Source organism: Stigmatopora nigra, chromosome 10, assembly GCF_051989575.1.
Source record: "Stigmatopora nigra isolate UIUO_SnigA chromosome 10, RoL_Snig_1.1, whole genome shotgun sequence".
Lineage (NCBI taxonomy): Eukaryota > Metazoa > Chordata > Actinopteri > Syngnathiformes > Syngnathidae > Stigmatopora > Stigmatopora nigra.
In genome coordinates, this window is record NC_135517.1 from 4,544,684 (window position 1) to 4,571,289 (window position 26,606).

Consider the following 26,606-nt stretch of genomic DNA (forward strand, 5'->3'; position numbering starts at 1 on the left):
ACTCACCAACCTACCTACCTAAATCTTTCTACACTTATACCTAGGGACAATTTAGAGTGTTCAACCAGCATACACTGCATTTTTTGGGATGTCAAATATTACATTACTTAACTATTGCTGACCTCTTCTGGTGGGGATAAGAATATGAGTTCACTTACACTTCATATCTGTAATTCTACATTGAGATTCAATGGAATATTTGGAAACTTTTTGTGTATTTTTCAAAAAATGTATTTTCAGAAGTTGAACAAATTGAGGCCATTGCAAAATTTGACTACGTGGGCCGCAGTCCTAGAGAACTGTCCTTTAAGAAAGGAGCATCACTGCTTCTCTATCATCGTGCATCTGAGGACTGGTGGGAGGGTCGACACAATGGTGTGGATGGTCTGATCCCTCATCAGTACATAGTGGTGCAAGACATGTAAGTGACTTTTATTGCCTACACTCTCAAAGATGAATTCAAATGCCATAATAACTTAGTGCATGTGCCTGAATTTAGATACTGGCCATGTTTCATTTATAAATGTCACTGTCCATTTGCATTTATTTTTTTATTATGACGCATTTCAACTCGAGCAGTAGTCCTAGTACCAATAGTAACCATTCACAGCTAAAGACATGTTTGCACTGCATTTCAACCTATACTGACTCCCGTGTTGCTACTCCTTCAGGGATGACGCATTCTCAGACAGCCTCAGTCAAAAAGCAGATAGTGAAGCCAGCAGTGGGCCAATCATAGATGAAAAAGGTTCATCCAGAAATGATGGTCCCTCACCATGCGATCAATCACCAGATTATAGCTTTGGAGTCATGGGCAGGTCAGTAGAATCAATGTTGTCTTGTCAAGTCATTGGTTTCCTATATGGCAATATCTGTGGTTGATACCTCGCCATAGGGTCCGATTGCGTTCCGACGGAGCAGCAATTCCACGGCGCCGTAGTGGTACAGACACTCAGAGTCCAACCAGAGTGCCTGACACTCCACCGCGGGCTACTGCCTGTCCCAGCAGCCCCCGTAAAATGTCCATCAACAAGGCACACATTGAAAGCCCAGAAAAAAGACGACTTGGGACCTTTGGCAGTGCAGGAAGTATAAACTATCCTGACAGGAAAGCCTATCCTGAGGGTCATCCGTTGAGGCCTTTGTCAGGGGCCACTCGTCACAGCAGCCTTGGTGACCACAAAGCTCTGGAAGCTGAGGCGCTAGATGAGGTGAGACTCACATTTCTGGTGTTTATTGTCAGTTTATGTTCTATCTATGTAATGCTCACTCTATAATTGGGTCACTTTTTGCTGATTTCAACCATTACATTCCTTGATAAATTCATATTGTTAACTCGATAATTAGTTGTTTTCCTGCTTATAGCTGTTCTTTTCTCATATAGGACATAGAGAAGACCATGACCACAGCACTACATGAGCTTCGTGAGCTAGAGCGACAAAACTCTGCCAAACAGGCACCAGATGTGGTCCTGGACACCCTGGAACCCATGAAGAACCCAGTAAGCTCCGAGCCAGCCAGCCCCTTGCACACTATAATGATCCGTGACCCAGACGCAGCCATGCGGCGAAGCAGCAGTTCCACATCAGAGATGATGACAACCTTTAAGCCGGCGCTCTCAGCCCGGATCGCCGCCGGAACTCAGTTGCGCCCCCCGCCACTGAGGCCGGTGTGGCCTCCACCCACTCAGCATCGCACAAGTAGTTCCAGTTCTTCTGGGGTGGGCAGTCCAGCTGTAACACCCACTGATAAAATGTTCCCCAGTAATACAGCGGGTGGTTCTGGCATGAATTTGTCCACTGATAGTGCTGACAAATCTGGTACCATGTAGCAAAGGTTAAATAAGATGGGCTCGAAATAAGCCTGCAAATCATTGGGTAAGATATTGGCTATTGATTTAATTTGGATAACACAAGAGAATGCTGAGTGAACACAGACATTTCCTACAGCTCAGGGAGATGACAGTCCAAATGATAAAAACTGTTTGATTGGAAAGTTCACGGTGAGTAAACGCTGGCAGATAAGTCATGCCTCAATCAGCAACTCTTTAGTTTCCACTGTTAAGTTTAGCTTTACAGATGTCATGGCTGCTCTTCAGGTAATGTTTACTGCTCCATATGAAATGTCAGGGTGGGAGATGTAATTACTTTTCACTGTTAAGTTGTTGACAAAATAGTGGAGCTGGTGCAGTATAATATCAGAATTTTCAAATTACTATATATATGGGGGGGTAAAAATAAGGTGCAGATGAAATTCCTGTAAAAACAGCCTATTGTCGCTCATATCGTTTAGCTTTCCAAACGCTCTGGGCAATATGCCACAAACTGTTTTTTTTTTTCCTATCTGTTTTCTGCCTGACTTCACTCGAATCTGTAGGAACTCCCTGAAGTGAAGGGTTGCTATGGCGATGCAGATGGGGAAAAAGGCTGCAGAGGTGCGATAGTTTCATGCTTTGCCTTCTCTGGAACTATTTCTAACCACAATTCATTTGCATAACATTGTATCACTTTTTACCTCAAGGTCATATTACAAAATCTGTTACCAATGAGTCAAATTCTGGACATTTGGACTTTGAATCTTAACCAGTGCACTTTTAATGCATTAAGTGGACTGGTATAGGCAGGGTTAGGGTTAGAATATGCGGCCTAAATATGAGAGATCCAAGGAATGCTTCCAGTAATTGTTAAAATCCTGTAGTATTTGTGTAAATAGTGTGGGTGTTTTATTTTGCTCGGTGTTTTAATTTTGTATACACTTAATACATAAGATTTGTTGACAAAAGGGTACTTGTAAATGTCAACCACAAAGACCTACAAAGAAGTTCAGTATATTTGGTAAAGTGCATCCAGAAAATAGGATACACAAAGGGGCAATAGGCACCAAGTCTTGCTATAAACTACAATATAATGTGCCATTTATTTGCTGCTGTGAGGAGGGACATTAAGCCCTTCATCCTACATGGCCAATTGGGGATAAGATGCCGAGGTTTGTGACATTAAACTTATAATTGGGACTTAATGCTCCATGGAATCGAAAGTTTCCTGCTCCTTTCCTTTTATACATTTTATTATGTTACAGCCCTATCAAAGATTTGTAAAAGCAACCGTATTAAAATGATGAAAAAAATGTTTATATATTATTTTTCAAATCCACTATTTATGGGGACATACGTCATATAAAACAATTCATGTACACAAGTATTCATAACCTTTCACTCATAGATTAAGTCTTTTTTTTAACATGTCATGAGGTTGGCTCGCCTCTTTTTAGACAATTTCTACCTTTTTGGAACATGTAATAATATGAGCAAAAGCAGTACAGAAAATCAATGGCATCCTACTGCTTGATTTATAAACAACAAATTAACTTTTAAAAAAGGAGTCACATTGCCATACTGGCATTTAAGTTGGATTTATTTATAACGTCACTACAAAGATATTCTGAAGCACCATTTATTAATGAAGTTGTTATGCTTCCTTTGGAGTGTAATGACTTTTTTTTTCCCATCTTGTCATTATACATCTCTAGCATCAGCATCCTAATGAGCCTGTCTGTTGTGCATGCCGTCTGCTGTAATATCAGCGCTAATTAAAAATAAAAGCTTTTATGATTGGCTTTTGCAGATGTAAACAACATTCATTTTACTCAAAATGTTTTGATTTTCTCCAGGCTTATTATTGTAGGCTTAAAAAAATAAAAATATCCGCTTCTAGCAGTTCTCAAATAAGTAAATATGAAATACTCAAGCATGTAAGTCAGGACAGGTAAAATCCATCTCCAGTTATCTCTTGTTATGGTACCCTCAGCCCATTTATAAAAAAAATATTCCATTCTGAACTGTACAAGACTTTGCACCTATTAAATTGTATATACAAAATATGCGAACTTTCCTAAGGGAACATAAACATGACAAGAAAATCATGTTAGACTGTTTTATTTATACAGTTATTTGCAAATGGGAGCTGGACAGCTTGAGTGCCTTTTGTGCACCACGTTTTTTTTTTTTTAATTTTGGAGTTACATTTTTTTAATACGTTGTCTATTAGTTGTCATATTTATTATGAATGCTACTTTTCTATTAGAACTTTGTATTGCTGGTTCTGCAATAATTTCTCCAGGGTCATTATGAACTAGTACTTTTCAGTGCAGGGTCAGAAGGGTGGAAAAAAAGGAGATTTTAACCACTATGCACCTAAACTATTGGTTTCCAAGGCCAGTAAGTTCTTCTCCGAATATTTATTGCATCTTATTGTTTTCTGGTGATGTGTCTGTGCTGTGCCTGAGCCATCAACTCATATTATTTCCCTTTTCATACAAAACAAACTAATTTTAGGAGTATTGATGGCAAGCAAATGCATTAAATGAGGGATACTACTTGTAGAGCTTAAGGCACATTTGTTCCTCTGTTTTCCTTCCATGTCATGTAAAAGGTCATTTTCTCGACAGATATGGTTGCTGAGCAGTTGCATTATTATGCTGATATGATATTAAAAGATGAAATGCTAAATATACAAAACATTGCTGTAAGAGAGACGAATGTTTTTGTGTAGTTGTGATGGCGGTGTGTGAGTTGTCAATTATCTCTTTTATCTGTTTGTCTTGTGGTGAGTGTCTGGTCAGTTAGATGAAGCCTGTGATATACCTTACAACTAAATAGATGGATGTTAAAAATATGTGCATCCAAATAAAACCATTATTGTTCATGGTTTTGCTTTGGGAATTTTTTTTATCGGATTTTAACTTCATTAAATAAAACAAGATTATAAATAAAACCTAAACAGTGCACAATGCCACTTTAAGATGATTTTGTTGCAGATTTTGTATATCATTTTGGAGGGAAAACAACTAATTATAATGAACAAAAGTACATATATATCAAGTCTGGAGGATTAGTATGCAAATAGTATATAAATAAAATACTTGTGTGACAATAAAAGATTGACCAGTGATGCCTGAATACATGATCTTAATATAATAGGCAAGGTAACATCAGATATTTTTTCCACAGATTTTTTTGAATAACTATTTTTCTGCAAGTCAAAAATTGCCACTGATTTTATAAAAAATGTAATTTGTTCCTATGAAAACTGCACTTTGCGATTTTTTTACTGGTGTGGCAATTGAACAAAGTTATGCAATGTATCCATTCAGGAAACCTATTTTTTTTAAGTACAATTTATCATAATATACTGTGTGTTATTAAGAAAAAGTTGGCCTTAAATCTCAAAAGTTTTCCAAATATTATCCAATGTCAGACATTCATCAGAAAATGCATAGACAGCCAACAGTTAATATTGTAGCCACAAGGTGGAGAAATTGAATAATTGTAGTGTATCTTTTATTAAAGCTTGCCCCACAGCTTACTCACCTACTGAACTGAATGCACTTTGCTACCAAGAAGATGACAAACCAGTGTTCAGAAAACTGTAATCCTCCATAAATGTGTTCAATTACATCTCGCTCAGTCATGTTTATGTTTGGGAAACCTCAGAAATTGGTATTGTTGCTGATGAATGAATTAACGTCACCCCCAAAATGATCATTCAAAATGGTTGAACACGGCCTCGGAGGTGGCTCTATTTGCGCCATCTTAATTATAACATTAACCAGTGCAAAGGCAACATTAATGTAGTGCAAGTCACAGCGGAACAAAATGATCATAAATGTATTTCCTGCCTTTACCTTCACCTTCTTGGCCTCATCAACATGGAAGCTCTCTTCAATTATGTCTTCCCTTGGGGGGTTATTGGTGAGGTTGGCGAACATTCATTTTCCTAATCACGGTGAAATCATGTAAACAAGTAGAAGTCATGTTTAATTTATCTCATTTCCGTACACATGTTTGCATGGTAAGTAGTGCATTGTATTTTCAGGTGAATCCCATTAAATGATAGACTGTGATGATGAAAGTGATGTGAGAGAAGCATTTTAATCATAAGAAATGAAGGTTCAGTTAACATAATTACACCATCTGTAGCTCCTAATTCCTACGTGACAATAGCATACTTCAATTGTTTTTCTACTTTGTCATTTTCAATGTGAAACAAAGGAGATCTGATAAAAACATTTGCCTCAAAGTTAACCGTGACTGCATTTTTAAACATTTTTCAACAGATTTAAAAACATAAGTTACTTTCATAGAGGCCAATACATTTTATATTAGGGTTGAAATTGACACAGGAAAAAGCCAGGCTTTAAGGCCTTGTTATAAATCAGCTGGGATAGACCCATGACCCCAGTGCCAATAACCTGTATAAAACGAATGAATAATATATTAGGGATATTGATCGATTTAATATTTGACATTTCATCAATATAAATGCTACAAAAAAGATGAATACATTGTGTTAAGGTGAACGTGGTGTACATTTTTTGTGTCTGTTGTTATACAAGTACAGCTCACATCTAAATGATGTATGGTCATTGTACTTTGATGCAATTTCTACTATTGTCTTCTCTGCGCAGTAGCAATCATATGGCGCGCAGTAAATAAAATCCAAACTTTTTTTTTTACCCCTTCCCTCTATGATGGCACCGTTCACGCGGCAGCCAGTGGCAGTAGCTCTTCCACTCATGTTTTTTTGTGTTTTACAGCATGTTTTACATGAAAAACAAGAGTGAACATTGCACATAGGCTCATTTTTGTTTTCAAATGTTCAAACGCAGTACACAGGCAAGCTAGAGAATAGTATTGCTTTCAAAGAGCAGATGAAAAAACTCATTAAACTTTGAAACAACATCTTTAAAATCATACAATCAGAACGAGATGGGGCACTTTTGAAAGGTCACAGGTTTTATAGGTGTCATTTATTTCAGATGTTAAACATCTTGCACACATTAAAAGCTTCATGATCTAATCAGCACACAGTGCAATATAGCCATCCTGCATGTTATTTCATTCCAGATTCATTTGGTACTTTGTTTGTTGCAGTAGTTGTTCCAGCCAAATCCAATACACGGCACCTGTATCTGCATACAATAATAACCCCCGGATCACAAAAATATTTGTGCGTGACTTCAAAGTAATCTCCTTATTAGGACTGAGTTTGTAGTTTTATGATGTGGCCAACTATGTTTTTCACTTGTCGCTACTTTACATTTTGAAGACTGCCAATGATAATCTAATGTTGTCTGGACTTGGTTTCACAGGAAGGGTTACGTTCCTTTGGGCATAAGAAAGTTAATGAATTTGTTCCACTGATCCATGGCGTGCCGCTAAAACTTGCTTAGGGTGTACATTTAAGTAAAAACTCATTGTCTGACCCCATTTGACCCCCCTTCAAGACCCTCAACAATTCATAAAGCTGCAAGAAATCAAGAACTTTAGAGGTCTTTAGAGATGAGATTTATTGGTTATTTATTTGTTTCTTTGTTGTTGTTATTTGTGCACTTCATGGTGAAGCTTTAAATCTCATTTTGCTTATAATAATATAATTGGATACCATTTTAAAAAGAAACAGGATCATCTAAAACAGGGATCGAAGAGAGCCATAAACAATTCATATTTTCAAACATTATTCCTTGAGAGCCATACTCAGAATTTAAAAGTAAAAACACTTGTGAAATGTGAGCATTTATTAGTCATTTCACCACTTTGAAAGAGCTTAATAAAGAAAAAGTATTATTTAAAAAGGCGTAGAATCATATACACCCATCAAAAGAGCCACATATGGCTTCCGAGCCATAGGTTCCCCATCCCTGATCTAAATGTAGTAAAATATTTTAACAGAATAAACAAAACATTTCATCAAAACGCAGTCTGCTTGATACAAGGCAATTATACACCACTTCATACAACCGCCATACATAATCTTATATTTAATACGTACTTTACACGCCTGTGACACAAAGTCGCATTTCAGAAACTGCGACGTGACGGAAGTCGTCAAATGACGTGCGTGTTTTTTTTTCGATTTCGGCGGGTGAAGCTGTTGTGAAAGCTATTGGTGCCCTAAAGTTTACCGGCAACTATAAGCATTATTCACCTTTTATTATTTATCGATCATGGCCTCCCAAGCGGACGCAGATCTCCCACCAGCTCTTGTGCATGTGAAAGTAAGTTAGATGTTTTAAACATCATGATTTTGCGCTAAAATTCTTGACGACATGTTGTGGATCCACATAACACTAAAATGAGCGCACATAAAATTAAGATTAATAAGCAGATCAACATTGTGATCCATGTTTTTTTATTGCTAAATCAGGATTCTCATCCGTAAAATTGACAAAATTAAAACAGCATGCTGATTAGAGTGTCATTTTGCATTGATTTGATCACGTTGTACTTTTCACTTCTGAGATCCACTACTAGGTTATATTCTTTGCAGTTTATGACAATCCGATTTGCACCAAGAGTCAAATATTTAATGTTTTGCTTTTTGCTTTGTACAGCAAGTTGATGCCATGTTGCGGTGTCCCATTTGTTTTGACTTTCTCAACGTTTCAATGATGACAAAGTGCTCCCACAACTGTAAGTACTGATGTCGAATCAGTTGTTTGGCCTTCTTTTTAAAATTTATATTTATTTATCGGCTTCGCAGTTCTGAGATCGAGGGTTCAATCCCAGATTCAGACCTTTCTGTGTGGAGTTTGCACGTTCTAACCTGGGCTTGTGTGGGTTTTCCTTGGGTAAACCGGTTTCCCCCCACCATCCCTTAAACTTGAGTAGTAGGCCCGTTGAACACTCTAAATTGCCCCTAGATATGAGTGTGTACATCATAGTTCGTCTCCTTGTGCCTTGTGATTGGCTGGCAAACATTTCGGGTAGTGCCCATCACCCTCCGTGACCCTTGTGAGGATAAGTGGTATGAAAAAATGAATGGAAATTGTCAGGGCTGTTAACACTTGTCTTTACTTTTGCCCTATTTTAGAGTGTATACATTTTTTTATTTTGATTTTCTAGCATATTTAAGTGACAGTTATAAAAAATTGTAAAAAATAGAAAAAAATTGACACTATTTTGGTTTAATGGTTTAATTTTTGTGTTGTTTTTCATTTGACAGTTTGCTCCTTGTGCATCCGGAAATTCTTTTCCTATAAGCTTCTGTGTCCAGTATGCAATGCAGTAAGTCTGAATCATTACATAATGTTGCCTTAGAGAAGTCTCATTAATCAATTTGAGCTTGTTTCAAAGGTTTCTTTTATTTTTTTTAACGTTTGTTTTTTCATTCTAGCAAGCAACAGAACAAGATTTACGAAACAACCGTTTGCTGGATGAATTGGTTGTAAACTTTCGTGCTGCAAGGTAAGAAGGCTTTATTTGTCCTATTTACTTGTTTTCCCTGCACTATCTAGCGTAGAGTGAAAAAAATATGCAATGCAAAGCATGTTTGTGCACCCTGAAATGCATCCAATGCACGATTAGTACAGCGGTACATCGGTTATTTAATGCCGGTGGCTTCGAACGAAAACTTCAAGGTTTTTTTTGCATCTTAATTTTGAATGAAAATCTCGCCTACTCTATTATTAAGGCATGCATTTTAAGGAACCCAAAAATTACATATTTCTTCAATTATTTCATTAAATAAAGTATCCATTCACATTACTATTGATATAATCTATTGTAATTTTACATAGTGCCCAGCAGAGGGACCTGGTTTGACATGCATACTGCATAGTGCTAATTTGCCACTAATGTTATGATAAATAAAAAGAATAAATGTTTTTCATCAGTCAGAAGTAACTGTACTATTTGTATTCTTAGTAGTCCCCAGGTAATTCGTTCTTTTGTCAGTAAAACATTTATATATCATCCAAATTGCCTGCTCTGCAGATGAGAATAATCCTTTTAAATAGTCGACGTTTTCTTCAGCAACCATGTAAACAACAAATCAAAATGAAATAGAGCTGGTATCACCATTGTAATTTATCTGTTTTACCAGTGGCAAGTTAGAATTTGTTCATCAATCACCTCAAGGTTATCAGTACTGTGAAAGATCTCACTTCACACTGTTGACATTCTGAATGAACAAACGGCCTCATGACGCAACTGCTCCTTTTAATTTCCTGTCATCTTGAGTGCCAGAAAATGTATTTCCGCCAGGAGAAAAAAAAGGCCATGAACTATAGAACAATGATGTATATGGTGATTTATCCAATGAAAGATCCTGTGTTTTGAATTCTCTTTTCCTCCAAAACTTTTTATTTAAAGGGACACTCTAGGAATCTAAGTACCCATATCCGGCAAATACATGGTCTGCAAAAAACATTCACATCTTGGGAGACCTCAAAATGCATAAAAATAACAGCCTAACCGGTATTTTGCGGTATTTTTACCCTTCTCTTATATAGACGTCACTATTTTGGAGAACAGTGCATGAACATGTATAAATCTCCAATTCCCTAACATACTTCTACCTTAAAACATCTTGTTTAAATACTAAAACAGCAATAATTTATAGAATATTCATCCATGTCATATTAGTTTTCATTTTACTGCCTGGAATTTTGGTCCAAAACGGATAATGATCCTGATCTACATCCTGCCACTGACGAATGACCTGTTGATAGAATCTGCTTTAAATCTGGTTATCTTCATCTGACTGGATATTTAAAGTGAGTGGAGACTGATTGCACTACTGCAGCTTTTGAGGAATTTAGTGCTGAATGGCATTTAGCTAGAAACTTTTTTTTTTATATCTGCAGACGGCAGGATTTTTTTTGTGTGTGTGGAGCTAATCAGGTTCTTTGTAGGATGTTAACTATTGCCTTGCTTTCCGGGACACCAGATAATACTTTTTTGGGTTTTGCAGCATGTCTCAGCTTATTTTTGATCCTAGTCACTTAGTATTCTATTTTTTAGTAGCATCTGAAAGAATAGAATCATTTATTTAATTTTGGTTATCTTACTATATTAAGTAGAATGAAGTTTCCTAGCACAATTACTTTACAGTTTTTACAGTAAGGATCCCGTTTTAGACATCACTCATATTTTTCTTTGGTGGTGGCTTTAGAAATTGATAAAGAAAAAGTAGAGCACTCCTACATTAAGTTCAAAGCTGAAGTCTCACAGGATTTGGACATCAAACACATTTTTGTTTAACTTCTGAAATTCATTATCGGACATTTTTTCTACAATTTATTGCCCAACTTTGAAGCCCTTTGATTTTTTAAAATTTATTTATTCTTTTATACATTATAAAGATAGTAAAATATGTAAAAACTCATAAATATTAGCCATGTTCTCTTATTCGTCTAGAGAGATTTGCAAAAGAGTGCATATAATGTGTGTGAAATGAACAGTATGGAGCCAAAGCTAATGGGTACACTGAGTTCAAGTATAAAGTTTTAAATATGGAAAGCAAAGTGTTGCACACCCCATTGGTTTAATTTTATTGCTACATAATGGACCTGCTGCCATTTATTTGTCTCTCACATATTCAAGACTCTAGACAAACTGTCGCCTTTTTCATGGTCTTGTTTAAAAAGGGTCACATCACTTGGGCTAGTAGATATTGTAGATAAAGGTCTTGACTCATTGATTATAACTATTATGCGTTATATCAACTGACAAACTGTGATTTTGTCACCCTGAATTTTTGCAATGTCATACAAAAAAATGCACTTACTGCTCTTTAACATTCTAGAGGTAATATCTCCTTGTTATAATTCCATGCACACACTCTTGCTCTGTTTTTTTTTGCAGACAACAATTGTCAAAAGCGTATTTTGACTCTTCACCTATATCTCCAAAGTACACGGTATCAGTCAAACCCAAAGCACCGAGATCCAGAAGCCAGACGTGCAAAAACTCTCTTGTGAGTCGCTTTTTCCAAAAAAGGCCCAGAAAGTCTCCTGCCAAAGCTGAAAATACAGAAGATACTTTCAATGCAAATGACACTGACCTGCACTCAACCTCTATGGAAGAAGAGGCAATGGATGTGGGAGAAATATCCCAGCAGGATGTTCTAGCTGTCAAACTAGAGGACACAGAATTACAAAGTGTCAACACTGAGGAAGAGTTGCCACATACTTCTTCATCACCGCCAACAGATACAAAGCCTGTAATCAAAGGTTAGGATACCTCTACTTGCTACTAACAATTGGATAAAACTATGCATGACAGTTTTTCAGAAGCTATATTGTAGTGACTCCCGTCTTTATTGTAATGCTAAAAAAATATTCATATAATTTCATAGGGGATTTAGATAACCATATTTTACACAAAGGCTATTTATTCTAAATCAGGGGTAGGGAACCTATGGCTCGGAAGCCATATGTGGGTCTTTTGATGGGTGTATATGGCTCTGTGCCTTTTTATATCATATTTTTTCTTCATTAGTTTCTACTGCATGAATTTTCTCATTCATACTCATTGATTGGCAACAGTAAAATAAGGTTCTCAAATTAATTCAGACTTTTTTTTACTTTCAAAGTGGTGAGATGAATAATAAATGCTCAGATTTTCATGTATTTTGACTTTTAAATTTGGAGTATGGCTCTCAAAGAATAACATTAGAAAATATAAATTGTTTATGGCTCTCTTTGTCAAAAAGGTTCCCGACCCCTGTTCTAAATTGCTTCAAATAACTTTACAGATGTTATGGTGCTAAGTGCTCACAGTTAAAGATAACTTTCTGAAGATTTCATTTATTATATATGGAAAAAAAACATTTAAAAACATTTAACATTGTTAACATTTTCTTTGGTTGTAATCTATGTATATTAAAGCTAATAAGTCTGTCTTTTTGTAGTGGAGTGCCCGGTGTGCTCTGTACGTGTATCTCAGATGTTCATCAACAAACATCTGGACATGTGTCTCACTAGTGGAGAGAAGAAGGATAGCCTAAGGAGGTAAAGTAACTACAATTAAATAGAAAAATTACAATGCACATTCACATTGTATAAAAAACAGTGAGAAAAAAAAGCCAAGTTTACAACACCCATCTAAAGTCATTTAATAATAACCACATTTTAATGAATGAATAAATACATTTCTGCTCTTTTGTCTTTACAACATATTTCATACAAAATTTGTATAGTTTTATTATCCTTAAAGGGTAGTGGGTATTGGAAACTTTGGGATGAATTAAGGCAGGCAAAAATGTAAGTTATGAAACCACTTTAGGAATGAATGAATATTTTAAGTAGAGGTGCTACTGTAATGGTTAAAAAAATGCTTGTGTCTTGCAGCTCTTTTGGAAAGACAAGGCACCCAATGGGGAAGCTTGTGTACAATCTACTTTCCCAGCAGGAATTGAAAAGGAGGCTGAAGGAATGCCACCTATCTGTGCAAGGCTCCCGAGATCAACTGATTAAAAGGCACAAGGAGTTTGTGCATATTTATAATGCACAGTGTGACTCACTCAACCCGAAATCAGGTAAAGCAGTACTACAAAGCTACCTTTTTGTTTTCTGTTAGATATTTGTTCATTATTTTCCTTTTTTTTCTGTTATAACATTGTTTTTCCACAGCTGAAGAAATTGTGAAAGAGGTGGAAGCCAATGAGAAGATAAAAAATCAGCTGCAGGATAAAGCCAAGCCTGTGAGTTGGAAGTGGATTTTTTTTGTGTTATTGGGAGGTTGTGGAAGTGATTTATTCATTTCATTGTAATTTTTCTGATCTGTTTTTTTAGATTACTAATGCTGATATTAAATGTGCAGGTTATGGTTTTCTCAAAAAAACACTCTGAGGAGGAAATTGATGAGGTTCATTCAATATATAGTAAGTGGCTTTGTTTATATTTGGATTATTTACAGTGATTTTTTTCTACTTTTATCATCAGATGTTATTCCTGTCAAGGTATTAATTTCCTTGGATTGCATTGTTGTTTAACAGGGATTATATTTCCATCTCTTTTAATTTCAGCATCATTTTGTTTTTTACAATTTTGACTTAACCAGTAAAGCCATTTTGTTCCTCAAATTTTAAGATATTTCTCATCCATGTTCTCCTGTTTTTTTTTTAATCTCGAGTTTCAATTTTGGGAGAAAATGTCAAACATGGATTATACAAAAGAATTTGTAGTAAACTTTCATGTTAACAAGATCATTGAAGAAATTGTTTTGAAAATTATTGAAAAGTGAATGACTCATAAGAGGAAGCTTCTAATAATAGCTCCACCATTGTGGTAACCTCTTTATTTTGCACAGGAAGATGTGGATGAGTCACACTGCAAGCCAACAGATAGGAAATTATGTTGCCATCACGTGCACAGGCCCTCTTTTGTCATAACATGCCATTTATCCTTTATATCAGAGCTAGCCAACACGTGGCTTTTAACCCACATGCGGCTCCCAGCCAAGCTTTTTGGTTCTTAGCCTATTTTGTCTGGACTATGCCTCTTTGTTTAATTTCATAGTTCTCTTTTTTTGCGACGCAAAAACAATAATTTATATTTTAAAAATGGCAGATTGGATTTTTTAAAAGCTGCTTCTTGCTTAATATAATCAACAACTGCTTATTGGACACCATGAATACATTTGAAAGTAGAATAAGTAGAATAAGTGAATGTAAATTTCACCCACAATTATAAAAATAGTTAACACATCCTTTTTACAGTTTCAAACATTTATTTTTCAATTCAAGGGATTTATTTTAACTCTTCTACATTGTTTAAAAAGTGTCTGAAAGTGTCTAATTCATGATGTAGGTGTAAGCACTTAAATATTCAGAAGTCCACTTTAATGGTACTTTAGCTTAGAAAAGATTGACCATACAGCCTTTTAAGTACACTATGCCATCCAATCAAATTGACCTCATGCGTCATTATCTTCACAGGAAAGAAGCACAGCACTGACTTTTCTCGACTGGTTGCCCAGGTTCGCGGTCGCCTAGATACAACTAGGAAGACTAGCATAAAGCAGGAGGTACCTGCAGGAGGCGAGCAGGCGGAACAAACACCTTCAGCAGGTATTGTGACTCTAAAGATATTTATTCTCTTGCATCAGGGAGTTTTTAAACCCTCAAGCTCAAAGTCCTAACAAGTGACAGCTTGCTGTGACATTGATGCTGATTTTCCAAACCATCCCCTTCAGAAGCACATTTCTCATGTAGTTGGGTTTATGGATTTATTGTGACTTTTGTTTGGTTCAGCCTGGGGTGAAAAATGCATATTGCTATATTCACCTAGTATATTAAATACATTGTCACAACTGCTTTTCTTGCATTATATCATCTTCAGTTTTCATCATCCTAAAATAGCAGTGCAAACGTGACAGAAAAATAGAATCCTGCAAAATTTCAACTTGTAATTTCATTAAATCTAATAAAATCTTAAAATTATTTTTTTTATCGCTTACTAAGACGTTAATGCTATAAATATTTGGACATTTCTCCTGTAATATTACAATATATGATTTAATTCTCGTAATGTTGCGATTTAATTCTCGGAATATTGCGATTTAATTCTCTTAATATTGCGATTTAATTCTCGTAATATTGTGATTTAATTCTCCTAATATTTTGAATCTTATTAGTCCTATGTTCCCTCTTTGTTTGGACTTTTCTTAACTGGAGGCTGATGTATATTATAGCATGGCCAACTGAAATCACATGAATAAGTAAACATATTTGATTGGCTGCCTTCTCATTGTTGTTAAAACCTGTCGCTGAAAGATCAACTTAGCCTTCGTCTCTGCGGTGCAGAACCTCAATGCATAAAATGACGTTGTTGGACACAGCCTATTTGATTAAACTGGCAGGATTACATGTTGCCAGTCATTTGGCTCTCTGCCATCCTTCCTGGCGCCCATCTTTCATTAAGAGGAAGAAAAAAAAAATAACGAGGCTGGTCTGATGCAGCATTAGAAATAAATTATTGACTTGCATGACATGTCATTGAGGACATTTATATTAATGTCATAAAAATATATTTGAACCATTCCAGATCAAGTTACGGAATCAAGAAATTCCGTGGATATCAAGCCGGAAAGCGAGGACGAAAGAGAACCAGCTACGAGAGACATTCTTTTGTCTAACAGCCCATCTTACAGTGATGTGTCTGTCAGCAGGTGAGGTTTTCCTAAGGTACTTTTGAGAATTTAGCACCCAACGCTTTATTGTGAGGCTTCTTTGAAGCCCAAATGCCTCGCTAGCCTCAAAGCCACTAAGTAAACTTAAGATCTACTTGAGGACATTGCTGGCTGTCTGTACTATGAGAGATGTGTGGCATGCCTGGCAGAATGCTTTTGTGGAGTTTTTGCACTGAGGTACAAAACCACAAATGAACTCCAAAAGAGATGTTTACTTTGCGGATAGTACTCACCATGTGCTGCATATCATAAAAAAATTGTTTAAGCAGGGATTTTTTTTATAGCAGTCTTTCAAATGCACAAAACATTTAACTGTACTGGATTTGAGTGTAATTGCACATCCACTACAGGAGGTGGCATTGGTGTTGTCGTCTTAATAGTGTTTTTTTTCCACCAAGTAAATGATATGAAGAGAATGGACAAAATTAAAGGCAATATTTTGCATAGGGATGGAAATAATGGCTCCAAGATAGTTAGAAAAAAGAAAGGTATTAGAACAATGAGATGCTGAAATAAGACAGTGTATTTAGTACTTGGTTTTCAATTTAAATAAAGATGAGATGAGAGATGAGATGGCAGGTGAGACAAAATGTTTTATTTGATGTTCCAATGGAAATCTGTCAAATTAGAGGTTAATTGCTTTACACTCACATTTGCGCTTGTCAGATTATTGCATTTTTTTCTGTGTCATTATTGATCTCCTAATGTGCCGTGAAATTTAAGGTCCAGACTATAAAGTTTACTAAAACCTTATGCTTACGGTAGTATTACACGATCACTATAATTAACTGTTTTACTTTCTTGTTTTTTTTTCTTTCCGCTTTCAGTTCAATTCCGGACATCTTTGCACCAGAACCGTCCACAAATTAGTAAGTCACAGCTCTTGTTTCAAGAAATAAATTAATTATAAATCACAATCATTATTTCATGCTTTTTTCGTGGCTGCATCTTGTTCCCCAAAGTTATAGGCTGAATGAGGATTTATGCTTTTTTCCCCTTTTTATTTTGTGCGTTTAAATGGGCTGCATAGTTGAATTGGCCCTGTATGGAGAGAACAGACTTTAGCACCATCTCATGATACCTTAAGTTGTCTTTTCAGCTTGTTGATTAATGACCTTACCTTGAAAGCAGGCTAGTTTCTGAGATTAGAGCTGTATTTATTCTCTTCTTTCAATTTAAATGTCATTTTTTGCAAAGTTCTCAATAGGATGTCAATTCAAGTGCGTGTGCTCGAGCTGGACAGCATATTGGCCTGCTGAGCTTGTAGGCTTTCAGTCTTTTGTGTTGAAGATAAACATTCAAAAATAACATGCACAGACTTAGTGGAGACTTGGAGTTTGGATGTTTAAGTGCCCATCATTTGCATGGAAGGAAGTGGGAAAGAAAGAGGCCTAATCTCTAACTTGCAGAATAATAGTTGGCAACCTAGGTGTTTGTTTTTGTCCTTTTAAATATGCAGTGTATACATGTGTGTATGAATCTGTATATTTATGTTTACTTATGTATATATTGTGAGCTTATTTGTATGTGTACCGTATTTTCACGACTAAAAGTCGCACCGCATTATAAGGCACACCCTCAATGGATGACATTTTTTCCATATATAAGGCGCACTGTAGTGTAAGGCGCACTGTCTATTTTGGAGACAATTTAAGACTTTTAAGTGTGCCCTATAGTCGTGAAAATACGGTAATTGCTATTGACTTCCAGGTATGAAGCGCTCACTACACAGTCACCTCTAGAGCCAGCCATTGTTGATGTTGTGGATTTTTTGTATATTTAACAGTATTGTTTCAGTTCAGGCGTTTGTGTTTTTTTAATATCCGACAGTGGTTTTTCGTTTTTGGTTTTCTGTTTTTTCTATATATAAGGCGCACTAGATTATAAGGCGCACTGTCTATTTTGGAGATAATTTAAGACTTAAGCGCGCCTTATAGTCGTGAAAATACGGTAATATAATATATTTCTCATGCACATAGGTCCACCATTGCACACTCACTCACCAGCGCACTGTCTGTGATCTCTTAGGCTTTCACTTGGCTATGTGTGGATTTGTGACCCAAATTCCAGTGGTGGAATGTTATTTTTCTTGCCAATACATTCAGGATGAAGAGACATGAGACACCTTGTCACAGGCCATGAGCTGATATCAATCTTTTACTCCTGCATGTGATCTTTTAAGGGTTTCCACATGTGGCCTTTGCAGCTCCTTGGTGGTTGTCTCACAGACACGACCATCCCTGGGCGACAGTACTTTGTCCCCAAGGTGATGTCAGAAAACACGTTCGTACTGCTGGAACCTTTTAGAAGAAATGTTGCCTTTTATAGTGAAATACTGTAGTATTTTTGACCCAATAGCATAACCCAAGCAGGCATGGGAAAATGCAAACAGGAAGCTCAGTGATTTAACCGATGATCACCGAACTGTTTGGCAGACATACTAATTACGCGCTACTTAAAAGGTTTTTAATTCTCTAAATATATTTTCATTTATAGCTTCACTTGTGTGGTACAATAAAAGGATAGATATCATGCAATAATGGCTAAATAAATGTCATAACATCAGTGAAATTAATGCAAACTATTTGTAAATAGATATTAATTTCAAAAGAAAATTAACTTGTTTTAGTTTGACATACTTTACAGAAGAGAGGTTTTGTGTATTTGTTGTTGTAGTGTTAGGAATATTTATTGAGTCCAAGTCTTTTGGACAATTCTGTTTAATTGACCTAATTTAAATTAAATAAAAAGAATCAATTCGACACTACTTTAACAAAATAATTCAACATGATAGTGAGAAATAGTTCCCAGAGGACACATTTATTAATTTGTATCTTGTGTCAACAAAAGAACAAGAAATATTCGATTAGAAGAATTATATGTGAATCTATCATGGAAATAATGTGATTGGTAATTGTCATTTAATTAGATGCATGGCCTATTGTTTTGCTAGAAATAATTTGAATTGTAATGAATATGCTGGTGGCAAAATTTGGAGGCCGTTTGTTGAGATATACTATCTGAAATAATTGTCCCTCATCCCCCGCTTATTAATCAAATACTAATTCACTTAGACCGAGAAGATCCTTAGTTTTTTTTCCTTATGAAATTAATTAGGAAATATTTCTCTCCTCATTGTGTTTCTAAACTTTGGTTTAATATAGAGTAAAATACATCTTATTTAAAATAGTCCACAGGTGAGCGTCGGGCTCACAGTCTTGGGCTCGAGGGTCGATTCCAAGTTGGTCTACAGTGTGTGGAGTTTTCATGTTCTCTCTGGGATTTTTGTGGGTTATCTCCAGGCTGGTTGAACAGTCTAAATTGCCCCTAGTTATGAGTGTGAGTGGTTGTCCGTCTCCCTGTGCCCTGTGATTGGCTGGCCACAGATTCAGGGGTGCCTGGTGGTCGTAGTTAGCTTGGATAGGCTTGAACAGCATCACTGTTGACCCTGCTGAGGATAAGAGGTTCAGAAAATGAATGAATGAACTTGTAGATTTAAACCACATCTTCGCATAGCGCTCAGATTAAAGATTCAGTCATGTTTTGCTCAGGTGTATACTTTGTATATTTTCCCCCTGTCTGGCTTTTAAATGTGTTCTCTGGCTTACTGCCACAATGCTAGATTTTTCCCCTCATCAATGTGATTGTGGGGTGTGAAAAGTTGTTTGTCTCATCGTACCCTGCAATTGCCTGGCAAGCAGTTCAGGATTGTGTACTGAACCCCATATTCTTTGCTATCTGGACTTGTTAAATAGTAGAATGTTTAAAAAAAATTAGGCAGTTTTATGCACCGTGAAAAAATTGTTTTGTTCTCTATCCACTGAGGCCTAATATAAATTCCAAAACTATTGTGTCACTTAGTTGCAGCAATATTAGTTGTTATAATAGATCCCAGTAAGCAGGCACAAATATTTTGTAAATGTCAACCAACATTACAGCAGATTTTTGCAATTAAAGCCACTATTTAACCCACAACTATTAACCATCTGCTCTGTTTAACCGATACAGCAATAAAAGTTTCCATTTTAGGCAATGTCTTTTAAAATAGATGTTCAATCTCGACCTAACAATTCCTAAATTAACCAAAATGTTCTTGTGAACAGTGTTACAGAGACCAGAAGTGTCAAAAGGCAGAAATCTTGCTCCCAGATTACTGGATCTTCAACCGCTTTGGGTAAGCGACGACGTAAAACGTGACAAAGGACTTACTGAACATGGAGATTCCAGACTACAAATTCACCATGATAAAAATGGAACAATTCTGATTGTCATGTTTTTGTCCATTTGTATTTACCTCCTTTATTTAGTCTGCTTCGATGACAGGTATTTCAACTCTGTCCCTCTTTTATTACATTGGACGTCATTTTTTTAACATCCTAGGCTCTATGTTAACACACTTATGGATAAAGTACAATTTATTGATTCATTTTAATTATACGGCACTTTTGCCATAATTTGGAAATGATTTAGTATCTGTATTTGCACCATTTTGAATGGCATGTGCAGATCTAAACTTTGGAACTGGTCTAGGTATTGCATCTTGAAGCTGTTTTTGTAATACTTATAATAAAGACAAGACAGTGTTGCCATGTTTTGGTTATTGTCTGGCCAAGTTATGAAAGTTCACTCATTTTCAAAGCAGATGAAGGAACTCAATTGAATTTGATACTTCTTGATGGAAAAATGACTGAGGTAACTGTAATTTAATCAACTCAACACTGATAGAAAGCCGGGTCAAAGCAAGTGTGTCCACACTTTTCTGCGATGTGAAGTTTATGAAAATATGAATAAAAAACGGGGAATTTAATCTTGATTGGAAACAGTTTGCTTCAATAGACAGCAGTACTGGAGACTTTCTATGCCATCAGACAGAGTTGATGAACAAAAGCTTGGATCATAATTGCACTTTCCATCTCAACTCTGATCTGGTCTCCTTTGACTTTCCCATCACTGCACCGTTATTTGTCTTTTTTCTAATTAACATTGGTTTTACTCCCACTTGGAGCCGCATTCAGGTCCCATCTGGCTCCTAATTCTGACCTCATTTAACTCGATCGAAAGGCCAAACGAGAATTCTATGTCCCTTTTTGGAAAGTCCTGCAAAAACTACAATTTAACAGGATTTGTAGCCACTTCTGGCTTCTCAAGTCTGACCCGTTTCTAAGAGTTATAATCTTTGAAAATCTTGTAACTATGTGAGAATTATATATCATGTCTTTCTGAAATGCCCTACACACTTGTGATGGCCTGTGCTTTTTTTTTTTTTGGCTTCTTACCCTCATTCTTTTAGTCTGGCGGAATAGGAAAGAAATCAATTCAAAGTCACGGCGTGGACTCTTGTCGCCGGTAACACACATTGCATCTACCTTGTCAACAGGGATCATTACAATAAGTCAAGTAGTATTGGCATAATCCTGTTATGAAAACAGCTCATGAGGTGAAAGTCATTAAAGCATAGGACGTGCTTAAGTTTAATTGTGTTGGTAAAAGACATGGTTGCGAAAGATAATTGTTTAAAAGGGTGTGCAGGCTACTTGTTGAAACTGCTAAATCCTATTTTCCTTTGTTTAAAACACATGTTTTTCATTCAAATGTTTTGAAAAACTTCATTTGTAATTTTTTTGTGGAATTGAGGATTTTCGACAAATTTATTATACGCTCTGTGTGGTCCAGATAAAATGTGGTAAATCTCATTTCTTTTGATGAGCCAAATACTGATTGCTTCATCTTACCAGACAATGTTGACAATAATACATGAGGGATGGGTTATCTGAATCGAAATGATCTGCTTACATTCCTTCGTGCTGACACATTTTGGTTGACATTTTTTTGGATTTGTCCCCTTGCAGAAATATTCTTGCATGCTGACTTTGGCCGGGTCATTTTTGACCGGATTGACTTCTCTCACCCTTCATGAGGTCTGAAAAAATATGTTTATACTACAAAGATGATCTTTTTGGACAGCCATTCTTGAAACACTTAGTTTTGGTTCCACAGAATTTAATTTTTTTATTTTTTTTCTCCCTTAAGTTAGTTCAAGGGTTAATTCCTATGGAATGCATAGGAAAAACAATACATTATTTTCCTGTGGATACTGGTGAGACTCCTTATCTACAGATTAAAAGATTGAGTACTAATAATAAAGTTAAATATTCAAATTGGTTGACTAAACTAACACTCTCTTTGTAACAACTCTTGCTTCAACAAAGAAATGTACATTCTGTAAAATCTAAACATTTTTTAAGGCCCCAAAAAGCGTATTGATATGATTTGTGTCAGTAGTGGTTAGTGTAAGTTGGTCAGAATGAATAATAATACTAAAACCATTCCATTGTGATTTCATATGCACTTGTTTTTTAGCAAAGTTATGTTTTCTCGACTTTTCCTCTTTTTTTGTCTTCCAAGTGAGTCCTCAAAATGCAATTACAGTTCAGGGAGTTCAAACATGTTTTTCTTTAACAGCAGTCATCTTTCTTAATGTTTCATTTACCTTATTCCGTGACATCCCTGTGAGGAATAGAAAGAAGTAGCAGACAAACCGAAGATCAATAAATGTCCACACGTACACAATACACACAGGGACTTTAGTCTTTTTTTTTTTTTTTAAGACTGTGCTTTTCTTTTAGCAAAACACAGTAACAAGTGACACGTGTTCTGCTTTTTAACAAAAAGCCAATGTTAAATCTGTGGGATTATCAAAAAAAAAATTGTGGTGTAGTGGTTTGTTCACCGGACTCCCGTGTGGGAGATCTGAGTTTGAGTCCCGGTTGGGAAACATTTTCCCATAGTTGTTTCTGTGTACTTGTCAAGACTTTCAAATGACAATAAAGGAAAGTGTTGCCATGTTGTGGCGTAGTGGTTAACTCACTGGACTCCTGTCTGGGAGACCTGGGTTCAAATCCCGGTCGTGATACTTTTTCACTTAGTTATTTCTATGGACTTCTTCTCAAGACACTCAAATGATTACAAAGAAAGGTGTAGTCACTTGGTTGGCGCAGAGGTTAACTCACTGGACTCCCGTCTGGGAGACCTGGGTTCGAATCCCGATCGTCACACTTTTTCACTTAGTTATTTCTGTGGACTTCTTCTCAAGACACTCAAATGATTAGAAAGAAAGGTGTAGTCACTTGGTTGGCGCAGAGGTTAACTCACTGGACTCCCGTCTGGGAGACCTGGGTTCGAATCCCGGTCGTGACACTTTTTCACTTAGTTATTTCTGTGGACTTCTTCTCAAGACACTCAAATGATTACAAAGAAAAGTGTGGTCACTTGAGTGGCGCAGAGGTTAGATCACAGGACTCCCGTGTGGGAGACCTGGGTTCGATTCCCGCTGCCGTCGTTTGGCTGAAAATACTTGGAAAGAAGAATTGGTCAATGGAATAAGAAGAAGGAAAAAAAAAAAAGAAAAAACTTTTTAATTTATATGAAACACTTAGTCATACTTTTCAGTAAAAGGTTAAATTCCGAACTGCCTTCGGCAGTTCGGAAGACACTTGATGGACCAGTCTGTGCGAAAGGCGTTCTCGGGTCGGCCTTCGGCCGACCCTCGACCGCTTGCTTGGTCAGTGAACCGCCGACACCGGGAAGCGAACTCACGTTCTCTCGGTGCAAAGGCGAGTGTGCAACCCACTACACCAACTCGTGCCCCACTTATACATAGGTGTTGAAACGTTTTATCCAAGGAAATGGGGTGAAACACTTAGTTATTTTTTGGACAAAATGCTTCATCCACCATTGAAGACTTATTAAGTTAAACACTTAGGCATTTTAACTTATTCTTTTAACTGAATATTTGGAAAATCTTTGCCGGCACTGGGAATTGAACCCAGGACCACACCGGTAGCAGACTGATGACTTAGCCACTGGGCCACCAACCTGTATGAGAAAGCAGTAGTACTTATAGTTTTATCCAAGGAAATGGGGTGAAACACTTAGTCATTTTTTGGACAAAATGTTTCATCCACCACTGAAGACTTATACACTTAAACACTTTGGCATTAAAACTTATTCTTTTAACTGAATAATATTTGGAAAATCTTTGCCTGCACTGGGATTTGAACCCAGGACCACATAGGTGGCAGACTGATGACTTATCCACTGGGCCACCACCCAGTGAGAGAAAGTGGTAGTACTTATACTTCTACCTCTTTCATTTACCTGAATAATAGTGGGAAAATCTTTGCATGTGCTGGGATTTTAACCCAGGACCACAGAGGTGGGAGACTAATGATTTATCCACTGGGCCACCACCCTGTGAGTGAAAGCAGTAGTACTTGCACTTGTATCTTTTTCATTTACCTGAATAATAGTGGGAAAATCTTTGCAAGCACTAGGATTTGAACCCACGACCATAGAGTTCAAAAACTGATGACTTATCCACTGGGCCACCACTCCACAGTGTTGAGTAGTAGTATTTTTTATTTTGTCCCTTTTCACTCCCAGATCATACTTAGTACTTTACTAATACTTTGTAATATAAGAATTTAAAGCAGTTGGTATACACAGGCTTGGATTTGAACCAGGACACATTTGTTCACAGGCTGATGCTCTAACCCCTTATCCACAGTACAGAAATGGTATTGTGAGCACTATACCACTAGAGCTCATCCCCTCATCATCACATGCACAAGTCCGTATGTGAGTGGATATAACATCGACTTTACAAAATGGATGGGTCATGTTTTGTTTTGAAACATTTTCTCCAGTATCAAAAGCCACACAAATGTACTCTCCGCCCACTTAGATAATTTGAGCAAACCTCTTTTACATGGACGTTGTTTGTACTGCCATGTCTTCAAGTATTGTTGTAAAACACAGCACTTGCATGTACATATGTACTATTTGTTTGCCATAATGATGGCATGTTACCGCCTAGGTTTTGTTAAGTGAAACCTGTCATGTGTATAAGCAGATGTGCATTTTCATTGGGTCTAATCTGCAAAACCAGTGGTTGGCTGATTGGCAACTCATGAGACTAATTGCTTTGCCCTGCACGCTAATTAAAACCGAATGCTACAAAAGATGGCACAAAACCCCAATTTTTTTCTTGGAATCTGTGTTTCACAGTGTTTCAATAAGACAAAGCACATTTTCTAAATTAGAAAAATATTCATGCAACCCCAATAAACAACAAAGCCTCTAAAACGTGGATGCACGAACGTGTACATTCTTTGATTTATTGGGAGAGCGGTTAGTTGTTCTGCTTGTCATTATATTTTGCTGGAATAGATGAAATAGGTTAAAAGGGTAAGAAAAACGCCCCATGAGCAAGTGTTCTCTATGCAACCATTGTCTGCTTCCTGGAGCGCTTTATTTCATTCTCAAAACCATGTAACGAGCCTCATTGTCTTTTGCTTCTGGCCTTGTCATTATCGACATTTTAGTAAGGAAGAAGTACTTTCATCTTATTTTTCTAAACAATGTTTAAAGAGACGGCACAATTACCTGGTTATTTCATTAGAGGTAACATGGCTTGGTACAGTTGCCATAGAACCATAAAAGAAAGTGAAGTAGCTCTTACATTTGGTAAATGGAATGTCAAACTGATGGAAAGCCAATGGAGGTTGAAGTGGTTTTGTAGAATATGAACGAGTCCTTGTTTTTTTTCTTGAATTGGGAAATGTTTTGTGTTTTATATGGTAAAGTTGCTATCAAAGTTAGTATATTATCATAAGGCTGTTGAACATCTGCACCAGGTTTTCCCCTTGAGGTTCTACAGGAAGGATTTGAAAGAGAATATGGAAGTGGATAGTAGCTTTATTTACTTTATTCCTTTAGTGTACCATCCAGATTCTTGGATGCTTTCTGGCTGTTGTTCAAGTGGACATTAATATTTTTTTTGAAGTCTATTTGTAGTACAGTGGAGGACCTAATGCAAGATTGATTATTATACCAAAGTTGTTTTCACATTTTTAATGTATTTTTGAGAGTAAGAAAGTCTACTTTATAGTCTGAAAAATACTGTAATTTGGATTGGACGAGAAAGTTTTCCAAGTACTACCAAAGCACCATACTTTTTATTTATACTACAAAGGAAATAAATATTTTTTGCAAATATATTTGAAAATGAATTTTGAGCACATTTTGAAATTTGATGCCCCTTTTTTGTATATATTTCTTATTACATTTTCATGGAAGTTAATCTGTAAATCTGATTTTCACTTCAATTTTGTTCTTTGTGCTTTAAAACAAAAGAAAAAAAAGCTCAAGATTATATAAACTTATGTTTTGGAATGTCCTGAAATGATCCTGCAAAAAAAGATCACTTAATTATGGGTAATTATGTGGTATATTAAGGCCAAGACTATTTAATCTTGTGTTGGATTACTCCTGAAGTAATTCAAGAAAGAAGCTCAGAAAGAACAGTATTCAATGTCATTTTGTGTGTTTTAGAAGGTGAAGTGTAGAGCCTGAAAAGAGAGTTAGATTACATTTTTCTCGTCTGGATTGTTAGTCATAATATTATGCTAACTAGTAAGTTTGACACTTTTAGATGAAGAGATTTAATGTTGCAGTTATACTTTCAGAGCTGCACTTATCTTGAATTCCATTTTGCCGACCCTGGAGTTGCTCACTTTGGCAGGACTTGGCTTTTACAAGTAGGTCTGGTTGTCCACTGATTGTATGATAAAGG

At 36.4% G+C, this 26,606-nt stretch overlaps 2 protein-coding genes across 4 annotated transcripts in view; both read left to right on the plus strand.

Annotated features, from left to right (window-relative positions):
* The window catches only part of srgap3 (SLIT-ROBO Rho GTPase activating protein 3), a 37,154-nt gene extending 32,451 nt beyond the window's left edge, over positions 1-4,703 (plus strand). For all 3 annotated transcript variants that reach the window (XM_077725724.1, XM_077725725.1, XM_077725723.1), the window contains 4 exons: positions 241-421; positions 672-818; positions 896-1,211; positions 1,385-4,703. In XM_077725724.1, coding sequence (XP_077581850.1) covers positions 241-421; positions 672-818; positions 896-1,211; positions 1,385-1,831 — 1,091 coding nt within the window. In that variant the 3' untranslated portion in view covers positions 1,832-4,703. The remainder of the gene's footprint in view (positions 1-240; positions 422-671; positions 819-895; positions 1,212-1,384) is intronic.
* Positions 4,704-7,866: 3,163 nt separating this feature from the next.
* On the plus strand, positions 7,867-20,558 carry rad18 (RAD18 E3 ubiquitin protein ligase). Its single transcript, XM_077726571.1, has 13 exons — positions 7,867-8,055; positions 8,392-8,470; positions 9,003-9,064; positions 9,174-9,244; positions 11,645-12,012; positions 12,693-12,792; positions 13,132-13,319; positions 13,414-13,484; positions 13,604-13,664; positions 14,721-14,852; positions 15,829-15,952; positions 16,801-16,842; positions 20,077-20,558. The coding sequence occupies exons 1-13, from the start codon at positions 8,005-8,007 to the stop codon at positions 20,168-20,170; spliced, it is 1,443 nt and encodes a 480-aa protein (XP_077582697.1). The 5' UTR covers positions 7,867-8,004; the 3' UTR covers positions 20,171-20,558.
* The last annotated feature ends 6,048 nt before the right edge of the window (positions 20,559-26,606 follow it).